The sequence below is a fragment of the Ceratotherium simum genome, chromosome 14 (assembly GCF_057802395.1).
Source record: "Ceratotherium simum simum isolate JZ-2026a chromosome 14, ASM5780239v1, whole genome shotgun sequence".
Taxonomy (NCBI): Eukaryota; Metazoa; Chordata; class Mammalia; order Perissodactyla; family Rhinocerotidae; genus Ceratotherium; species Ceratotherium simum.
In genome coordinates, this window is record NC_141913.1 from 35352124 (window position 1) to 35375330 (window position 23207).

At 38.6% G+C, this 23207-nt stretch overlaps 1 protein-coding gene across 1 annotated transcript in view; it reads right to left on the reverse strand.

Moving 5' to 3' along the window:
- EPG5 (ectopic P-granules 5 autophagy tethering factor) overlaps window positions 1–23207 on the reverse strand; it is a 111892-nt gene that overhangs the window by 30380 nt on the left and 58305 nt on the right. The window contains exons 25-32 of the mRNA XM_004422665.3: window positions 22350–22494; window positions 17946–18117; window positions 16664–16826; window positions 8604–8746; window positions 6942–7098; window positions 4071–4265; window positions 2822–3035; window positions 288–436 (exon numbers count right to left, since the gene is read on the reverse strand). Of these exons, the coding sequence (XP_004422722.2) occupies window positions 288–436; window positions 2822–3035; window positions 4071–4265; window positions 6942–7098; window positions 8604–8746; window positions 16664–16826; window positions 17946–18117; window positions 22350–22494 (1338 nt within the window). The remainder of the gene's footprint in view (window positions 1–287; window positions 437–2821; window positions 3036–4070; window positions 4266–6941; window positions 7099–8603; window positions 8747–16663; window positions 16827–17945; window positions 18118–22349; window positions 22495–23207) is intronic.

The window sequence follows — 23207 nt, forward strand, 5'->3', positions numbered from 1 at the left end:
GGTTAAGGTGGGGAGGGAAGGTATACACACAGGGAGCCTGAGCCGCTCTTGAACAGATGGGCAAGAGTCAGACTCTGAGGTGTGAGAGAAAGGTGATCCAGGAAAAGGGGGCCTAGGGTAAGCAAGCGACTAACAAAGAAAAACACAGAGGTCTTAAAGATAATGCACGCAAAAGGAGATTTTTAGATATACATTTTGAATGTGTTCCAATTGTTTAAAAAATAAATATCAAAGGAAATGGGAAAGAAATGCACAGACAAAAACTTCAGACACCAAAAGCTACACACCTGCTTGTCTGACAAGAGGACATCTGGAGAGCTTTGAAGCACCGTGCTCTCGGCAGACGCTGCCCCCTGCCGGCAGTGTGGGGTGCAGCAGCCCAGGGCTCTCAGAGTGGCTTTCCAACACTCAGGGCTCAGCAGCTGCTCAGCAGAGCCTTAAGGGGCAGGGACAGAGGACAGCAAGTCAGCATCTTTCACAAACTAACTTTTTCAACTTGAATCAAAGAACACGTGTACTTTTCAAAGGAATAAAAATTAAATAAAAATCCAAAACAAATTCATAAAGATCTGTGGTGAGGAAACCAAAGAAAAGAGAACATATTAAAAGAACGGTCCACCTGGACACTTGACTTTCCTTGTTCCTGATAACCCAGCTGGGACTGAGTATAGCCATTTGAGCTGGAATCTGGAAGGGGAATCTACCTACATGAACCTGACTGGGGAATGGTAAAGGTGCCATTTTCCTGGCTGGATGATGTGAGAGAAACAACAGTGACAGGACAAAGGAGACTAGGACAAAGGAGACAGAACACAATTGCAGAGTCTAGGCTCTGTTCAAGAAGGAGTCTCATACTTACCCCTAAAACTCCACTCCTACAATGGACAAAACCTGAAGAAACACAGAGATAGTGTGCAAAAATAGAGACTAACCAGGTAGCACCCTGCTACTTGCAAACCTCACATCCCAGAGGACAGGAATAATACCTCCTCAGGTCCTTTCCACCCAGGGGTGGCATGAGGATGAAACAGGATAACAGAGGCTCATAGGAGTAGATCTGAAGGGAAGGATGATGAGGTCAGCTGCAATATGCTAAGGTTGAGGTGTCTATAGGACAGTGAAGGGTCTGTGGCCAACGGCTACTGTGGTCTGGATCTTAGGGCAGAGGCCTGGAATCAAGCTACAGGTGTGGGAGTTATGAAGACCTAGAAGATGGCAGTAAAGCCAGGGAAAACAATGGGCTCACCCAGAGTGAATGAAGAGAGCAGACGAACAAAGGATGAAACCCTAGGAACATCGACATGGTGGCCAGGGAGGGATGGGAAGCCAGGAGGCTGGAGGTCATAGAACCTGACAGAGGTGGTATTGTCATTCTTAAGCCTTTAACTGAATTACTTTTCCTGGGAAGTATACATTTCCTATTAAATGCAAGTCAATGGCTGCTTATATAAACTCTGCCTTTATAATCTCTCTAAAAAGTTTCAGAGGGGGCTGGCCCCATGGCTTAGCGGTTAAGTGCGCTCCGCTACTGGCGGCCCGGGTTCGGATCCCAGGCACGCACCAACACACCGCTTCTCCAGCCATGCTGAGGCCGTGTCCCACATACAGCAACTAGAAGGATGTGCAACTATGACATACAACTATCTACTGGGGCTTTGGGGAAAAAAGGAGGAGGATTGGCAATAGATGTTAGCTCAGAGCCGGTCTTCCTCAGCAAAAAGAGGGGGGTTAGTATGGATGTTAGCTCAGGGCTGATCTTCTTCACAAAAAAAAAAAAAAATCTAAAAAAAAAAAAAGTTTCAGAGGAAAAAACTACAATACATACTTGATAAAATTTTGAAAACTTAGAACAAAAATTAGCTATGAAAACAGGCATCAAAAATTGTACAAATACATTTCCCTACCACCATTCTCCACCCATCCTGCAACTTGCCTCTGTAGGAAACAATTAAAGCTTGAAGTGCTTTGAAAATAAGACCACACATTTCAGTATTCTTCAGGTAGTCCAATACATAAGATCACTAACTTATTCATTAAATGATTCCTATTAAGTAACACAAAGATTTGGCATAAAGCAAAATTTAGTTTTCCATTACATCTATAAAAACTATGAAGTTTGCATGAAAAAAGTAAATACTATCTCATTTACTATATTTCAATAAAATTTCTGCCTAGTGCAATTCCAAAAATAAAAAAGCCTACACCCTTTATTGCTCCTCTATTCTCCGACACTCCAATTGCGGCGGGGCCGAGAATGGTGGGAGGGCATGTGGAAAATCTACTGCTCCTCTTTCTCTTGGTAAATATAAATACAGTATATCATTACACAGGGATAAAATTCATTTGCAAAAAAACAAGAGTCAAAAAGTTAGAGGGAAAAATCCCCAAATTTATCCACTATTTGGAACTACAGAGAAACCAACTGGCATATTAAACATACTATAAAGGAGCAACTTCCTTCTCGTAGCAAATCTGTAGTTGGCACAGTAAGCAAGCCCACTTCCATCTCACCTCAGTTCAAGACAGCTGCAAAGTCAATGTAAGGAGGTGGGTGCACAACTGTGGACTCCAACACCAAATACTAAGTGCTGTCTTGCCCAATTGGGACCCATTCTAACCTTTAGGACAGTAATTGACCATTTTTACAGATAGCAACCTTTTGAGCACTGTTCATTGAGCACTTTAGGGTGAAAATTAGTGATTCTAAACTTCTGCATACCTGTATGATTTTTACATTTTTGGAAGAATATAAATGTAGAATTGTAAATGCCATATTAAATATTCACTGCAAGCTAATCAGTCACAATTAAAAGACACTTACTTTGCATCAGCAGCCTGAGAATGTCACTGTACTGGTCAGGGAATTGGTAGAGAAGAAGGTAAGTCCAGTGCTTACAGAAAAGATTAAACGGCATCAAAATATCTTCTTCTGGTTCAAGTCCCCAGGCAGTAAGCGCCAAATGAATGGACTCCAGAAGCCTGGTACGATCAGACAGAGGAGGTTTAGTGGCGTTTAACCATTGCTTAAGATCGAACTAAAAAGAAAAAGAAACAAGAAGCAGTTTTATTTACACTAGAATATTAATTGAAGTAGAGCAAATTATGTGCAAATTTAGTTTAAAAGTCAAAGATTACCTAGAATTTAGCTTTTTATAAAGATCGAAACTAAAATTTATATATAAGTACTATTTAAAGAATCCCAGGCAGTTCCATAATTGATGGTGCCATTATGCCTCCACCTCTACTTCACTCTCTGGAATTGCAGAGGCAGTTTTCTCAGCTCTGCGTGCTTTTTGGTAATTTAAAAATCTTGTTGGTAAGTTTTCCCTACAAAACAAGGATCAGAACTTTGTAGTTCTTCTTCAGTGGTCACAGTGCCACAAACAAGCAGCCACTTTACTGCTTTACTGTCTCCATCTAACGGCCCTGTTTCTGAGTTGGTGTCAGTTACCTAGCTCAGTTAATAAAAATTCAGGGTGTTGGTATCACCTTCCAGAATCCCACACAATAAAACATATTCTCCCCCATTATAGACTGAGATCAGTCTCTAGGGCCTAAAAAATGCCCAGGTTTTATGATTCATAGATGTCAGAGAAATACAACTGAAAGCAAAATACCTAAGGCTCTGAAATTCTAAGTTAATATTCTACTCAGAATGAAGACAAAGGCAATTTGCTTAGATCTGGCTTATTCTAAATATGAGAGACTTTGACATATTACAACTCATTTATCAAACACAATTTAGGCATAAATCAGGATACATTCCAAAGAAGGATGTACTAAATTACTATTATGAATATTTCAAAACTGTACTAAGTTTTTAAAGAGGGTTTGGGAGCTAGGTCCTTTTCATACTATGTGGAATAAGACTGTCCCACACAACACAACCAATGCTCCCACCAAAAAAAGCTGTGGGATCAGGCTGCTTGATGATGATGCAAAATGTGAAAAGGGCCAGCCAGCTACAGTCTAACTGGAAACAGAACTCCAGAGGGCCTTTCATTTCTATTGAGTGGGAAACAATAGTTTCTACGTTTCAATGATAACGTCAGGACTGAATCACATCTCACTTTGGTTAGCAGCATGAAAATCATATCACTGTTGTCCTCACTCAGAAACTTCACCACTTTCTCGTACAGCTGTATGAACTCTGCAGGTGCAGCACTGGGAGTGAAGAAAGGAGACAAAAGAGAGCAGAGCCTTCTGTTCTTCAGAATGGTCTGAAGTACTTTTTTGCATTCTGATTTAGTGCCACTGATAAACACCTTGAAAGAATTAAAAAGAAAAAATTTCACCAAATTCTCCCCTCTCCAACTTTTATTTAAGCAACCAAGTTTTAAGGTATAGTATATAAGGCAAATAGAATTTTTTCTAAATGAAAATATGAAACAATCAAAAGAAAGCTAAATTAACACAGATAAACCTATCACTTCCAATGTAGGTGATATTAAAAATTCTGCATAATCCATTAATTTGATTTGGACAAGCCACATAAAACTTTTAAAAGATTAAAATATTGAGATAATTTGAATCTAGAAATTTGCAATGTACCTACCATGATTACTAAGTATCCAAAGTGATGCTGAGTTATGTCAAGAAAACAAAACTTCTAGGTTATAGAGTCTATTGAGCTGTGTTTTTAATACTTTTAAAAAGCTAACTTTCACAATTAATATATAGTCAAGATAACTTCGCCTTGTTTTAACTTGGTTCTAATGTTTAAAAGACTAGAATATAAGTGAATATTTAAATAGTCTCAGGGTCAGGAAGGCTTTGATAAGCTTGACCACAGCAATAAAAGACAAGACTGATAGATTTGAATACATAAAAATTTTAATTTCCGTAAGGCAAAAAGTATCGTAAAATTAAAGAAAAATGACAAAGTAGAAAAATTAATTTATAACACATTCCAGATACCAGGTTAATAGTCTGAGGAGGTCTTTCAAAGCAATCAAAAAACAAGAAACTCTCCAATAGAAAATACACAAAGGATGATAACCAGCAAATCACAAAAAATAATTAAACGGCCAATAAACATATAAAAAGTCATGTAACTCAACAAGTCCTTAAAGAAACACAACTTAAAATAATAATGAAGTACTACTTCCTCTGTTAGATTAGCAAGACTCAGAAAAAATGATCGCTCCTAATGTTGGTTATGATACGGAGAATGATAAACTCAAATCCTGCTATGATAGTGTAAATAAGTATGAACTTCCCAGGAGGGCTGTGTGACAACAGAGATCTGGGTAGCAACTAGACCTTTGGTGGTGAACACAAGGTAGGCTACACAGAAGTTGAAATATAACGATGTACTCCTGAAATTTATATAATATTACAAACAATTTACATCAAATGTTAGTCCTTTTTCATAGCAATCATACTATGCTAGGAAATTATCCTAGAAAATATAGTCCAATAAGTTCACAAAGATGTGTAAAAATATTTATTGCCAGCTTCTTGTAGCAAAACAAATTACCTAAATATCCATTCAGAGGGCACTGGCTCAATACATTACAATATATCTGTACCATGGAACACTATATATTAAATACCATGATATAAGTCTGTATTTATTAACATGGAATAATGTCTAAAAAATGTGTTTGGGGGCCAGCCCCATGGCGTAGTGGTTAAGTACGCGTGCTCCGCTGCTGGTGGCCCAGGTTCAGATCCCGGGCTCACACTGATGGACCGCTTGTCAAGCCATGCTGTGGCGGCGTCCCATATAAAGTGGAGGAAGATGGGCACAGATATTAGCCTAGGGCCAGTCTTCCTCAGCAAAAAAAAAAAAAAAAAAAAGAGGAGGATTGTCATGGATGTTAGCTCAGAGCTGATCTTCCTCACACACAAAAAAAATAATAGTAAAAAAAATTAAAAATGTGTTTGAGTGAAAAAAGCAGGTTACAAAATAGCATGTGCCCGTTTTGAGGTGTGTATTTATATTTCTATCTATCCATCTATCATATGTAGGAATGATATATCATTTTTACATATACACACACATACACTAATAAACACACATACACCAGACGAACTATAATGAAATGTTAGTTAGGTAACAAGTATCTCCAGGAGGTTAGGATTATGAGAAATTCTTCTTTATACTTTTTATACTTCCTGCATTGCCTATAATAAGGACACATCAATTTCATAATCAGGAGAAAAACTATTTAAAAAAATCTATTTTAATATCTGCTCAGCATCACTTCCTTATAAATATCCAATAAATAAGTACTTATTCAATTGAATTTGGGTGAGAGTACATGGTTAACTAGTGCTTACATAGTCTCCAATAAGTGGCTTTCCTTTCTTTTATGACACATTTCATAAATCTGCATAGAGGCACTGCCCTTGTCCTTGTTAAATATCCACAGATTTAACAGTAAGTCAAATAAATAAATAAAGGGTGAAGAACAGTAAGTGGGAGGCAGCAGTGGGGAGGTGGAGTGAGCACCGAATGTTGAGTCAGAAGACCTGGGATCCAGTCTCAGCTCCAGCACTCGCCAGCTGTATTCTTTAGGCAAGTGACTTAATCTTTTAGAGACCAGTTTTCTTATCTTTAAGATGAGAATGATATCAATCACAAGAGTCACTGTGAGGATAAAATAAAATAATGAATTGGAAAGTATTTTATAAATGATACAGAGCTTCAGTAATGTTATTGTTAACAACACCAACAGCGTATGATAGAACCTGATGTGAAAGAAACTCCCCAGAGACTTTCAAATGTGAGTAATTTAATATGTCTTGTATGAGACACAAAATTCTATACCAACAATTCTAATATCTTGAGAAGCCAACAATTCAAAGGGCTGTATGACTTCGGTAAGGCTCTGAACCTACAACATAAGTTTGAAGTCAACCCTGACTATATCTAATGAGGACGCTGTAGGGACTCATTACACGTGAATAAGGCTAAAAACACAGAACGACCGTACCTGTCCCAAGATCTCAATGCATGAAGTAAAGAACTGCCTTGTGGGAGGATGACGCTGCGTCTCATCGCTGACATAATCCACAACAGTAAAGAAGAGGTTAATGCCAACCTTCTGGACCCCAGGGGTAGGCTGCAACTTATAGGCATTCACTAAGGCCCTGTGGGAAAACGTAGGTAAAACTATTGGTCTACAGTAAGAGAATCCAGACTCACAAGCATTTCTTTGATATTCTACATTTCTCAGGCAATATTCTCAAGAGTCATCCCCAAAGCCCCATACAAATGTCACTTTAGAAATATTTCACAGGGTAAGTATATTCCAACTTGACCCAACCACTTTTTTTCAATACACAGAAGGAATTTTATGCCCTCCTGGGGTGTTGTGGGGTGGGTGGGGGGAATCAGCTGTATTATTCAGGCTAATTAACATTCTTACCCTTATTAAAATTTTTCATATTTTGTATGTAATTCATAATTTATTATTTAATTCCATGTATTCCTTATAAAGCATATATTTTTAAAAATATTTTTTTAAAAACAGGAACCCTGATTTCTCTAAATTTTAAAATCCAAAACACTGAGTTAGGTTCAGGAGAAGACTTTTGTACAGAATAAAGATAGCACTTCTAAATTCTCACACTTTTTTGAGTTCCTTTCCTAGTAAAAGAAACACCAACCTCTTGATCACCTGATCTCTTCCTCCTTCCCAGGCCCCCCAATCCAACCCACAAAAGGACTTAATGCCCCCTCCACATCACCATCCCAACCTACTGGGGTATTAGCTGCTGGTACTAGAATGTGCAGTCACCCTAAGTAAAAGGCAGAGTCAACCTCCCCTCTCCCAAGTCATGTTCTGATGGCTTTGGGAAGAACTCAGAGGATGGTCAGAATAAGCCAGGAGCTCAAGAGAAAAACCACAGTGGCCAAATGCAAGTTGGAACTACACTTGACAGCCCTAACTCCTCTGAGCAATTCCACTGCAAACATTGCTCAATAATCTGTGTTGACAATGTTGACTTAGTGGGTAAATGTGACTTTGATATAAAACTTAACCACTGAACCTCTCCATGATTGACTTTCAATGTACTGTATCATTTCGTAATTCAGGGGTCAGCAAATTTATTCTGTAAAGGGCCAGATGGTAAATATTTTATGCTTTATGGTCCATAAATTGTCACAACTACTCAATTCTGCCATTGTAGCATAAAAGCCATACACATTAAATAAATAAATGGGCATGGCTGTGTTCCAACAAAACTTTATTTATAAAATAGGTGGGGGCTGGCCCTGTGGCTTAGCGGTTAAGTGCGTGCGCTCCGATGCAGGCGGCCTGGGTTCGGATCCCGGGCGCGCACAGACGCAGTGCTTCTCTGGCCATGCTGAGGCCGCGTCCCACATACAGCAACTAGAAGAACGTGCAACTATGACATACAACTATCTCCTGGGGCTTTGGGGGAAAAATAAATAAATAAAAATTTAAAAGATAAATAAATAAATAAATAAATAATAAAATAGGTGGCAGGCCAGATTTAGCCCAAAGGCCGTTGTTTGCAGATCCCTGCATTAATTTAATTAGTGGGTGTCTAGGGGCTGTAGTACCATGTGTGATTACTATCAATAATAACAAAATAGTATTTGAAATCCCACTGCCTTCACAACTTACGTGATCAAATTTTCTGCATGCACGGCAGCTTCCACAATATTAAGTGACGGTGGTTTGGCAGCTTCTGCTTGCAACTGCTTTACTTCTTTTCGCAGAACATGAAGCTGTTGGCTTATCGCTTCATTCTTATGCATACCTTCAAACTAACAAAAATGAAAGTGTTCAACAGACATTTTTGCCCCCTCAACATGTTTCTAGGGCAGATATTTTATTACAAATACACTGGGCATATGATGAAGAGATTATCACAATTAATATTATAACTCAAAACTCTCAGTTGAACCGGAGAAGGATGGAAAAAACCTGTCAAAGAACTATTCAAGAATCTCAGCCTTTCGTGAAGACTCAAACTTGAATTAGTTTACCACTGGTTCAAAGCCTTTTGTAGGATATGTTCCACATCACTTCTGTTTCAACTCCTCAAAGCTCATCAAAAATAGACTCAATGTCTTCCACCACTGAGGCCTTTCTTGAAGTACATCAAGCCTCTATTTTGTGGATCATCTCTCCCCAGAGCCTCAATCCCTCTCTGTTCCCCCAACCCAACAGCACATATAATTCAACTCAAAACACTCGGGCTGCACGTCTCATGTGTGCAAAGCATAAAAAGAGGATTACACAGATGCTGTTAAAAAAACATTTGCCATTCTGAAAGGAAGAAAAGATATAAACTTATAAAACAACAAAATAAGATAAAATATGGGAAGTGCCCATTTCAGTCACATGCCTAGGAAAGAGCAATTGAGTAATTCAGTGGTTCCTGAAAGCTAGTCTTTGATAAAATATTTAATGGTCTTTAGTAAAGATGTGAAAATAAGGAGAATTTATTGAGCTTTTCAAAAAAAAAAAAAAACAGAAAAAGCTAAATTTATTCCAATTTAAAAGACAATCCTTTCTTTAAGATAATGTCTTTCCTATTTGAGGGGGTTGTTAATATCCCTTTAATTAATTGACAGTGAGCTATATGATAAGTGCTATGTTTGTGCACTTTTAATGTCCTTTTTCAGATGTGGATAGACGCAGAGGATATCCTAGGCCTAGGCTGCAACACAAAGACAGAACCCATGTGGCAGCTGTGGGCGACAGGAGGACAGAGGGACAGCAAGGAGCAGTCCGGCCAGGCTGATGCAGGGTCAGGGCTGAAGAATACAATGCAATAAGACTAGGGAGCCGGGGGCCCTTATTTTGCAGAGGTCTTTTAAGCACGCTAGGGAATTTGGACTTATCTCACAGGCATGGCAGAGAATGCTGAAGAGACTGGAATATTTAGAAGGGAGGAATTGTAAATCCTACATTCTCCCCAAATGGTCTTCCCCAATAACATGGGTGAACAGTAGGGTCTACATTTTCCTTTATATGCACCTGCCCAAAGCCAGTCTTGAGCCACCACTGCAATGATTACAGGGATCCTCTGTCTGTAAATAATGTAAATACTTAACTCACAAACTTATTTAACTGAGGCCCTCATGTCCCTGTCAGGGTTATTATCATAAATTCCAGATCAAAAGCTCCTGAAGGGCAATGGCCCTGTTTGCTTTGCTTTACACAGCACCCCAACACAGCACAGCTGTAACAGGACACCGAGTACCTACTTATAATCATGCTAATAATAACTTTCTTCTATAAAACTCACCAACGTTGTGTTAAAAATCTTTACAAAATCTCTTGTTTTAAAGAAAAAAATAAGCTATTAGTATGAATCTAAAGGCATGAAAGTGAATATTCAAGAACATATAATGTTAACAATAATTACTTTAATTTTTACTATTAGAGAAATGAAAGATAAAAAAACTAAATTACTTCCATTAAACTACTAACGAATCAATACAAATATTAAATCTCGAATCTTTCAAATAACAGATCAATACTTAATGGGCTAAAAATGTGATTAAGAGTATGTGCAGTCAGCTTTTTTGCCCAGTGTCACCAAATACAACTAGACTGGGTCTTTGAGGGTCACAGCCCTTGGCCTGCCTGAAGAGAAAGCAGCTAAACAGAGAGGAAGAGAGAATCTGAGAGGAGGAAGGAAGACAGTGAGAACGCAGAGAAGTGGAAAGATAACGGATAAGAGAGAGCAGAAGTTCACTTGACTGGGAAGTGCAGAGAAACAAGACTAAAACCACTTCGTAACTCAAATTTTAAAACTTCCACCCCATGTTGTAGAAACTACTAATGTTGAAGAATAAAAGAAAACCAACTAGTTTAGGAAAGTTTAGACACTATAACAAAAAAATCCCCAAAACATTACCTCCTAGTCTACTTATTTTTGTTCATTGTTCCCACCACTGTTGAAAGTTTTCTTTTCTTATTAGAACAGAGGTGAGAGAGACTGAATGACTACGAGCTCATAATTACAAGAAGTTGTAAACAATAGAACAAAGCAGCATGGTGGAAGCCCCTCCACTTGAGTCGCTTTAAGTAGATAAAGGAATTTAAACGTTGGACAAAGCACGTCCTTCAGTGAGTTTTTACAATACTGTGAGGCCCTCAGTGGGTCTCTTTCATCTTTCATTTCTAGGAATGAGCAAATTTTCACATGATAATAAATCTATCCTGGGTCCAGCAAACATGTCCCACAATACCAAAGTACAAAAAAAGGAACCCTATTATAAATCACCCCATTTCCTCAGGGAATATCAGTGAATTATTAGAGGTTTCTATTAAGAGAGGCGACGGTAGAAGAAGCACGTCTCACTTCCCATAAAATATATTTGGCTTTTGTACACCCAAACAAGCTATACATAGTTCAAACATTTGTAAATGCCTGGAAATTTCCAGGGCTTTTCCTCATGGAAAAATTCTATTAAGCACTAAAATATTTTCATGATATGATTTGAAATCTTTATAAATGAGCCATTAAAAATTATATTTAAAATACACTTGTGTATTTTAATTTTTAAATTTAAAATTTATATTTAAAATATAATCATTTTCCATGAAGCTGATTTTAAAAACTGATCCAATCCATGAATTCTTTAATCACTGAAAAAGAAGGCAATCCTATCTCACCAAAGAGAAAATGGTACACGTGTTACTTTAAATGAGATTTGACTGTCATGATGAGCTTACTCAGAATCATACTGCTAGTCTTCAGAAATTGGAGCTGAAACAGCTAAAGCAAATAGCCTGGCCATTTTCCAATATTGAATGGGAAAGCACAGGTCTTGAATTTAAATAGATAGATAGAGGCTTGAATTCCAGCTGAGCCACTAACAAGCTTTGTGACTTTGGCAAGTCTCTGAGCCTCTCTGAACCTGTTTCCTCATTCTCACTCTGTGAAGATTAAGTGAGATAATATAAGCAAAGCCCCTAGCATATTACCTGGGATATGAGAGTGCCCAAGCATGTGATAAGAAGTATTCTGAACAGGGCTGGGAAAGAAAGTAGTGTGCTGCAGTACAACCATCCTTATCGCTTTCCAAGATCCAATGCCTGGGAGACATTTGTATTAGAGTAAAAAGGTAAGTGGAACAGTGTGTGGTGTTTAAGTTGAGATTTTGTATGGAAAGCATTAAGCTGGCCAACTAAGCATTAAATTCATCAAAGCTATATGCACAATCAAAGAGTGACTGCTAATTTCTACTAGGAAAAGATTCCAACTTCCATGATGTCCTCCACAGCCAAATAATATCTACAAAGTTCCTGAAGGTAGTTAAAATCAGAGAGCTTACTTGTGAAGAGTATAAACCTATTATTGTTCATTCCTTCAAACACATCTATTCTGTGGCACTGACTGTGTGAAACACTGACAACATAAACATGAATAAGACAAGGTCCTGGCCTTCTAGTAACAGCAACAGAACTACTCATAATACAAAACAAGCTGGAACACAACCTAATGAGTGGTGTGCTGATGACTTCCACTGATTCACTCAGGGGTGTTGAAGGGCACCTATTATGCACCAGGAACCATGCTAGATGGTACAGGTATACAGATGAATAAGGATGGGAACTCTATTCCCAAAGAGTTCACAGTCTGGTAGGAAAACTAGCAGGTGACTACAACAGCATTTATGCACAAACTGCAATGAGAGGAGGGAATATCTCAATCTGACTAGAGGAGTCAAGAAAGACCTCAAGCAGAGGTGCTGCCTGAACTGAGAACTGAAGGATGAGCAGGAGCTCAGAAATGGGTGGGGGAGAACAAACAACAGCATATGCCTAAGAACGAAGGTATGAATATGCATGTCGTGTTTGGAGAATGGAAAAGTCTAAGTGGCTAGAAAAGAGACTGGAGAGTGGGAGAGAGGGTAGATGATGCTGCTAGAAAAAGATCAAGAACAAATTATGGAGGTCCTAAGGGTCATATTATTTTTAGATATTGGAGAGACAATGTGGGTTTTTAGCCTGGAAATGTGATCAGATATGTGTTTCAAAAGATGAATGGTGGAAGATGGACTAGACAGGGAGAAAGGCTTTGAAGAAGAAGCCCAATGTAACAGTTCAGGGAAAAAGTGATATGGGCCTACCACAGGGCAATGGCAATGGAAATAAAGAGGAGAAATAAATTTAAAGCCATTTCAGAGGCAGAACAAATATGACTTGGAAAGTAACGCCATGGGAAATGTAGGGGTGGGGTAGGGTATGTGGAAGAGAAGCTACTGATACCTAGGTCTCCACCTTGGGAGCCCAGGTAAGTGGAATTACAGGAAAAACAGATCTGGAGGGTAAAGATGAGATTAGTTCAGGACCTACAGATTTGAGGTATCTGTGGGATATTCATAGAATATTAAGTAGGCAGGTAGAAATCTAGATCTGGAACTCAAAGAGAATTCTGGACTAGAGAAACAGAACAGGAGTCATTAATATATAGGTTAACCTTTATGGGGTCATGGACTACTGAGGATCTACTGAAGCTATTAACTCTCCAGAAAAAAATTTACCACACACTTTCAGGGGCTTCACTGACCCGCTCAAGACCATTCACATACCCTAAATTAAGAACTCCAGGACAGATAGTAGGCAAGAGCAGCTGATGTCACAATGAAGGAGGGGGATCAGGAGTAGAACCAAACACAACCAGCAATGTAAGGGTTGAGTTGATGAAGAGGAATCCTGGAGGGACACTGAGAAGTGGCTAGAGATTCAGGGGGACTAAAAGAGACCTCATGACGTCCAGCATCACCAGATGATAGAATGATGTTAAACAGGATCAAAACTATTGGATATAGCCATGAGGTGGTCACTGGACACATGTATACAGAGAGGCTACAGTTCTACGTATAAGAATAACACAACCTATCTCCTGCAGGACATACTCTCTCCCAGTGACAGTTTCTTGATTAGCCATAAATACTCACCTTCCCTACCCTTGACAAACACCTCTCTTCCCCAAACTAAAGTCATCCATAACCAAAGTGATCCATTTGTATAATGGATAGCTTTAGACTCAAATACAACCTTTGGCCAAAAATCAGAGCAAACCTAACTGACTAGCATAGATAATGCCCAAACTTCATGGCAGCAACAGTTTCAACTTTCCTCTACCTTGCCTTAGCTATTAATGAGTAGCCAAAAAATAATGACTTTATCTTCAATTCCCAGAAGTATCAACAAGCAAGTACTCACAGGACAGCCTTAGTTAGCAATTATTACACAACTTTCCAAAGAAATCCTATTTAAATCTCAGACTACAAAAGTTGTTCACTGTTCACATTTTTAGTTCCCCTCGCACATCTGCATCACTAGGCAAAATAATGGCTGAAGTAGATACTATTATGGATACTGATACTTCTAGGAGCCATCTGTGGGAATTCTCAAGCTTCTAGATTTTCCCAAATGGAACTCACAGTCAGGGCACTGGGCAAACAAGTAAGGCCAGCAGAAAATTAAAATACGCTTTTGAAGAAAACTTGAATATTTCTAATGAAGTTATGGCCACAAAACAGCTATTTTTCAAATTCTTTAGGCTTCTATAACACCTCCTTTTCTTCCTCTGTCTGGTCTTTCTTGCTTTTTCTTTTTTCTTCTTTCTTCAAGGAATATTAGCATCTACCAATTTTTCTTTTGAGAAAAGAAAGCATAAAAATTTTTGTGTTGTCTGTAAAAACAAAATCTAAGCCATACTCATTTCAATCCTTATCATGAATTAGCACCTTCTTTCTGATCTCCCACCAATCAAAATTACTTTGAAGGTATTTTAGAAAAAGTGTACCTTTTTATTTCAGAATTATCAAAGCAAAAGCTTATCAAGGAAATTTCAATTCAAGGGTTCAGACAAATCAAGACTATGATTCCGGAGACAAGTCACTGGTAGGCTTAGAGCTAAAGCTCCCAGGTCTGCCTAGTGGTATTTTCTACCACAAGACCCTGAAAGTTAATAGGAGGTCAGGCGAAGAGACCTGCTCTTTGACTGGGGCAGCAAACATTTACAACTCTTCACAGAGCAAGCTATGAACGAGACTTAGAAAAACATTTCTTTGTACTTATCTCACTAATCACTTATAAAAATGCATTTTAGGAGAATTCCCTTCCCTATATAGAATTAACAGCCTGGCAAAGATATGTAATTCCAAAATATGGAAAAATACCATATTCATAAAACAAAGACTGTTAATAAGACATCTCTTTTTTATTATAACCAGATACATTTTCAGCTTTTTTCCCACCAACTCAAACTCCACCCACAGTTGGCAAACTTTTCTTCCAGCTTTATTACTTTAGTAAGTTATCCTCCTTAAATACCCCTACCTTAGTCTTACTAAAGTATTAGTAACTGGAGGAAAAACACACTGAAAGAAAATTAACTTTATAAAACACCTGGCCAAAGATATTATCTCAGTGTTTAGGACTCTCACATTCCAGGCCAAATTTCTTAATTTTAAATGCACGCAACTATGTTGAAAAAATCATAAATAAAATCTGAAGGTAATGAAAAATACAAGTATAAAGTTATTTCATAAAAGACATTTTAGAGGTAACAGCCTCCTAAAGAGATTGCTGTGGAATATATTAGAACTGTGAAAATGTGGATTAGCACAAAAAGAAGGGAAATTTTTGAAAGACAATCAAGAGTAAATAAAGTAAATTTTCCCCAATTTCTAAAAGCTAACCAAAAAGAGGCACTATTTTTGTGCAAACATAGTCAGGCAGCAGCAGCACCTATTTCCGAGTATTTCTTTCCCAGCTCAGGGAATCCTGAATTCACCTGCAGAAAGAGTGAGGTGCAGTGATTAAGGAACATGAGCTCCGCAGCCAGCCTGCCTGGGCCTTTCTTGTTTGCCACTCACTGGCTGTGTCACTTTGGGTATGCAACCTCTCCATGCCTCTATTCCCTCATCTGGAAAACAAAGATAATAAAAATACCCCCCTCATAGGGTGATGGCAAGGATAAAATAAGCTCTGTAAAGTGTTTAGACAGTGCCTTGGCATAGAGTAAGTGCTAAGTCGTGCTTGCTAAAGCTAAGCTTCCATTCTGAAGTCCTTACGATGTCACAGATCCAACTTAAACCTATTTTTCCAACTCAAGAAGGTAACTCTGAGAGGCAGTTGAATTTTTAATCATATTGTGCACATCTCTCCTTTTGCCTGTTGGTAAGCTCCACCCAACTATCTGCTTTCCAAACGTCCCTCCATGTTTGTCTTTGGTCGCTCCCCACTGTCCACAACATACAGTTGGAGTTCCCAAGTGATAGTCCTTTCCAATATGAATTTCAACCTTTCCAATGTAAATTCCCACAACTCCAAAAAACAACTTGAAATAGATAATCTAGCCACTGACCCTTAAATGACGTCACGGTGACTCCATTCTCATATTTCTTCTAACTAAATCCACACTACCATCATCAAAATCTTTTAAGGATCAGTTTAAGCCCCTCTCTCTAAGAATCTTCTCAATGATTCTGCTTTTCTCTGAATTTCCATCCATCTGGTAGGACTCATCAGCACTTACGGAAATACGTGATTAGCCCTGTGTATGTCTTCACTCCCATAAAAACTAGTAAATGTTTTGGGACATGGATCATGTGCTATATACTTCCTTCAGTCTTTCTCAATGATATGCCAATATTAGAGACTCAATTAAAATTCTCTGAATTATGAAGAACTTTAAACAATCTTACCTGAACTGATACAACTGCTGCTCCTTGGCACTTCTTACCACTACTGCCTCTACACTCCAAATGTAGTGTGGTCTGTTCTTCTCGATTAATATATTGTTTGGGCATCGTGTCCAACAGCTCACTATCCAGGGCAACCTGCTGAGATTCCCAAAGAGCCGCAATTCTGGAAAACATCATCAGGAGGTAAAAGAAAGCTTTAGGAAAGGTTTCATGATAAGTAATAAAGGCTTCCAGTTATTCAGCCTACACTGGAGAACAAGTATTCCACAGTAACAAAAGACCAAAGGTGTGTGTGCCAAGATTTACCCGAATCCTCTCCCTGACAGTCAGGTTAACAAGAAAGTTAAGAAGGGAAGGAACAGTAGGACAACTTGTTAGTCAGAAACAAAGCTCCATTTAGAATCCGTGTTATATTCACAAGGTTTTTTAAATGGACCCTTAAATATACAAGCACAAATGAGAATTTCATCCTATTTTAATAACCATCCTAAAGAAGTACTTTACTTGTAGGTACAAGTGATTTCTTAGGTATCGGCAACTCAGACTGAAACGTCAAAGATGGAGAAAGCTAACTGTTTACATGGGTGTCAATACTGTTCTAATCATATTTATTATTACGTTAATGTGTGGGCATGTGTGCATGTCTGCATACACACAATACATACACAATAACTGCCTGGACCAACAACAGCCAAGGGAAAAAGTCCAGTAAGAGATTAATTCCCATGGGCTTTGCAAAGGTAAGACTCTTTTTCTTTATAAAACAGACTTAACTCCACACTGGCCCTTTGTCACAAGATGGCAAGCCAGAATCAAAACTTTAAGCAGTTGATCATTCTGTATCTACTGTGAACTCAGAACACTAAATGACTTTCCCGCACTTCGATCAAGTGCGTATGCCAATTTTTAAAAGAATGTGAAGAATTAAAGAGCAAAGGAGTGACAAAAAAAAGTAAATCTCATTTCACACCCTTTTAAACACCATCTTTCCAGTATCAGAAGGGCTCCTCAGGAGAAGAATAAGAAACACTTAGCTGGCACTGCTGACACTCAGAAATGCCACCACAGGAAACATGTAAAATTTATAGTCCATGACATAATTTCAACGTGAAATTAAAAGACTTGTCACAACTTGGGTAAGTAAGATAACCATCTGAGCCAGTCTGGTCAAATTACCCTCATGGTGACAAGGCTGATGAGGAAGCCCTTCTAGGTACTAAATCATCCAGGCTGTCAAAGCAGGAAGCACAGAAGCATGATCATGGAGATCTCATGGTCTTACCTGGCCTGCTGTTGCAACAGATTCAGGTCTGTGCGCACCAGCTGGGTGGCATCTTTCTGACTCAGTAGTGAGGATGAGGAAATAACTGGCACAGGAGGCCTCACTGGGTGCAGAACAAGGGGGGGCTGGGGAGCCTTGTGCTTCCGCAAGTTACTTAAAACCCTTTCTTTAGCTGTAAGAAAATTAAGTCATATTTACTGAATAATGGCTACTACTAGGTCTTAATGTACTAAGCTACCTTCATAAAGAATGCTGGAGATCTGTAGGACAGTTACTTAAACCACCAGAGGCCTAAATGAATGAAATCATTATCTTGTATTACTTGCAAGTTTTGAGGGATCACCCACAGGCCTAATAATATTCTACTAGGAGCTAGGAGCTAAGGAGCATGTGGTGTGATTAAACAGAATTTCTGTTCTCAAGAAGTCTTAATGATAGTTAAAGAGCTAAAGCTCATGATCTTAAATTATTACCCTAGACATCCTTGCATGACATGCTAAGGTATTTGGACTTGAAACTTGTGTAAAGGGATCTAGTGAACAGCTCTAAGCAAGCTTGAGAAGGATGGCAGCTATCACCAGGCAATGGATAGAGGGAATGAGGCAGACAGTCCAGTTAAGCAGTTAAGAGTTTAATGCCGGGCCGGCCCCGTGGCTTAGCGGTTAAGTGCACACGCTCCGCTACTGGCGGCCTGGGTTCGGATCCTGGGTGCGCACCGACACACTGCTTCTCTGGCCATGCTGAGGCCGCGTCCCACATACAGCAACTAGAAGGATGTGCAACTATGACATACAACTATCTACTGGGGCTATGGGGAAAAAAAAAAGGAGGAGGACTGCCAATAGATGTTAGCTCAGAGCCGGTCTTCCTCAGCAAAAAGAGGAGGATTAGCATGGATGTTAGCTCAGGGCTGATCGTCCTCACAAAAAAAAAAAAGAGTTTAATGCAATCAACCAGAAAAACTTCAGAGGAATACAAGAAAAACAAATTGGCATTATGGAATACAGCTGAGCGAAAAATCTTAAATTAGGCCAAAATTTGAACAGGAGGGCTGAGAATAGTAGAGTTAAAATGAATGAAGACATGGGCACAAATTCCTACAGAACTTATATTCATGTAGTCATTCATTCATTTATTCACTCAACAAATAATTTATGGAGTCCAAATAAGAAATCAAGTGCCATATAAGAAACATAAAGGTAAATCTGTACCATCCAACTTTGCACTGGCTTGCACATGGTCTTCTATCGGTCAATCCAATTTAAATGTTTGTATTTCTATACCTAGGACAGAGCTGAACACACAGTAGGTGTCTTTATCAACAAATTCTATCTTCCCTCCCTCTCTCTTCACTGCACTATACACATATCACATGGCAGGTAGGGATTGAAGAACATGAAGAAAACTGCTGATTCTTTTCAATTAAAGAATAACAGAGAACAGAAGAGGTCAAGGAAATTTCAAGTCAATAAGTCAAGTCAACAAGTACTTAAGGGATTATTATGAATTCAATTTTCTATTCTTGTTAAGAAAATTTAATAGCCATGACTTTACTTGGCATAAGAAGACTTGTATTGTTTGCACTGCAGACAGAATTGAACATTCGAAACAGGTTAAGTACAGCATCATCCCTTATAGCTGGCGTTTTTCCACTAGAACTACTAGTCTGCACAGAATGTAGCAAAGTTGGATATTCATCACTGGTTAAGATTTGGTTAAGATTCCTAACTATATTCAAGTTTCTTTCAAGCAATATTTTAGGCCACAACTCTAACGGAAAACTGGGGGCTCTTTTTCAAACCCAATATAACTTACCATGAAAGAAAAATCAAAGATAATATTTTAAATACAAAGTGAAAGAAAAAAATTTAAATTCAGAGCATATTTAACTGTAATCACCACTCTGTCTACAACTGACAAAAATTGTGACGCCAACAAAACAAATTTAATTCAAGAAAAAGAAGCTGGTGTCATAAGAGTGGAATCTGTGAAACACTGCTGACATTTCCCTACAATCACAACCACAAGTTCGATCATTTGATGTAATCATCTAATCTGCTATCATCTGAGAAAAACCTGAAACTTGTTATTTAGAAATCTAGGCCTTGGGGCTGGCACCACGGCATCGTGGTTAAGTTTGCCATGCTCCACCTCAGTGGCCTGGGTTCGCAGGTTCAGATCCCAGGCATGGACCTACACCACTGGTCAGCCATGCTGCGGCAGCGACCCACATACAAAATAGAGGAAGACTAGCACAGATGTTAGCTCAGGGCCACTCTTCCTCAGCAAAAAAAAAAAAAAAAAAAAAAAAAAAACCTAGGCCTTAATTTTATTTAGAAATACAACTTGTACTGATTGCCAGAAACAAGAGACAGGATAATAAGTGGTGAAGAGCAGGGTCTCTGGAGTGCGATGGCTCTGCTACTTACCAGCTTTGTGACTCAGGCAAGTTACCAAACCACCTTACACCTCAGGTGCCTTATCTGCTCAAGAGGGGTGACACTCATAGGGTTGTTGGGAGGACTGAGTTAATGCATGTAAAGGAGTGGGACCATGCCTGGAACATCTAAGGGCCTAATAAATTACTAGTTTAACTCCGGAGAAAACAATCCGGAGAAAAAATTTAAAACTTTTAAGGCAGCGTTAGGGCAATGTGAAAGCACTACAGATGGGACGACATGAACAGAGAAGCATTCAACAGCTTCCAGATCTATAAACATATTTCGCCTTCTCATTTAATAAACTTTCAGGAATAGAAAATGAGAATCAATATCGTTGGGTTGAGGGCAACTTTTATACCTTTCTATATTGTTTAATTTTTTTTTCAATGGCACATATAACTTTTATAATCAGGAAAAAAAACTATTATTTCATAGAAAAGAGTGGGGAGAAAGACATTGGAGGGAAAAATTTTAGAGCCTTAGATGAGACTGTCTAGCACCTTCATTTTACAATGGGTGAATTAAGCCAAGAGAGGTTCTTATTTTTCTGTGATCACACAGCTAACTAGCTGGTTAGTGGCAGAGCTGGAACAAGAAAGTATGTTTGCCTTTCTCTGAATCACTTCAGTGCTCTATTACACTATATAGTACAATATTTTGTTCAACAATTATATTTATAATTTTACCGCCTTACATTTTAGAAATACATTCAGCAATTGAAATTAATAAGTGACCCCAAATATTGTTTTCTATTCATTTTTGCTGTGAAGTATGACATCAACTTTGCAGGTTAAATGAGCTTTTGTGCCCTGGCATAGAAAACTAACCGATAATTTATAAAATTGTTTCTCTAAGAAAATGCACTATGAGCAACAACCAACTTAGAAACTTTGGGAATACAATCCATTTGCATGGTAAGAGTTTCAGATACAGAGAAAAAGAATTTATGAAAGAAAAAGATTTCTGAATTTTATTTTTTTTTCTTTTTTTTTTTGTGAGGAAGATCAGCCCTGAGCTAACATCCATGCCAATCCTCCTCTTTTTGCTGAGGAAGACCGGCTCTGAGCTAACATCTATTGCCAATCCTCCTCCTTTTTCCCCCCAAAGCCCCAGTAGATAGTTGTATGTCATAGTTGCACATCCTTCTAGTTGCTGTATGTGGGACGCCGCCTCAGCATGGCCAGAGAAGCGGTGCATCAGTGCGCACCCGGGATCCGAACCCGGGCCGCCAGTAGCTGAGCATATGCACTTAACTGCTAAGCCATGGGGCGGGCCCCAGCCCCAGATTTCTGAATTTTAAAACTGCAAATCCAAAATAAAGTAGCACTTTCCAGATTGTAAGTCAATTGAAATGTCTTTTTAAGGCATCATAGAGAAAATGAACCACAAACATATTTAGTCCCTTTCCAGCCACCTTTTTAGCTAGGTAGAGCCATGTGCCTCAGCTTGGGCCAGTGAGATGTACTGGAAAGTCCTTGAGCAGCTTCTTGAAAGAGTCCTTAAAGGAGGGAGACTCCCCTTCCTGCTGAATGGAATGTGAATGTGACAACTTAAGCTTCAGCAGCCATCTTGAACCATAAGTGGATGCCATGTGTGAGAACAGTGGGGCAGCAAGATAGGAGGAACAGGGGTCCTTGAAGACTTGCAGATCAGGAAGCTACTGCTCTGAACTGCCTGCCTCCAGACTTCTTTTATATGAGAAAAAATAAATCTCTATCTTATTTAAGCCATTACTGTTTTGGGGTTTTCTCTCACTCATAGCCTAACCTAACCCCAAGTGATAGACATATTAACAATGAACTCCTACAAAAGCAGTTCTTACTGAAGGGATATACTGTGTAAACCTTAACCCTCAATGGCTCTGATTCACTCACTCACTCACTCACTTATTTATTCATTCATTCATTCACTCACTCCCTCATTCATTCATTCAATCAAAGGGCCTGATGCTCATATGACTCACCCAACAAAGGATCAGTGAAGTCCAGCTGCACTGACAAACTGCAGTGTGTAGAATGAGACTCAAGCTTGGCCTGCATCCACAGACCAATGGTTTCCTGAAACTCATAATGTATGCGCTCCATGTTCAAATACTCCATCCACAGATCCTAGAATGGAACCACATGAGTTTAACTTTCAGAGATGAGTCATATATTCACATATAAAACTATATATTTAACTATAAAGTGAACCAGTAAGTTTCAGCATGAGGTGCTCCACTCCAAGTTCTCCAGCACTAGGACGAATCACATTTAAAATGGGCAATCTAACAATCTTAGCAGGAATGTCAAAACTTCTTTTGATTGTTTACCACAATCAGAAAAAATAATTTTAACAGCCCCACTAAATGTACATTCATAAATTATATACATAACACTACTGAACTAATAAATTATAAGACATAGGTAAAAAACAAATTTTAAGGAGATAAAAAATAAATATATTGAAAATAATTGAATCTGGATTAGATAAAGCCCTAGGTCCCAATACCAATTTACAGGAAATACAGGGGACAGAAAAACATATTAAACTACCCTACAAAGATATAATCAGCAAAATCCAGACTGTGGGGAAACTCTATGGACAACCTACACAGTTTCTTCAACAAATAAATTGCAACGAAAAAAAAAGGGATAAGGGGAGAACCTATAGATTAAACAGATTTATAAGAGCTATCAACACATCACAAAATGTGGATTCTGATTCAAACAAACTGTAAAAATAAATAAAAACAAAACTTTTATGACATTTACAAGACAACTGGAAATTTGAACACTGCCTAGATCTTTGATATTAAGAAATTACTGTTAATGTTTCAGAT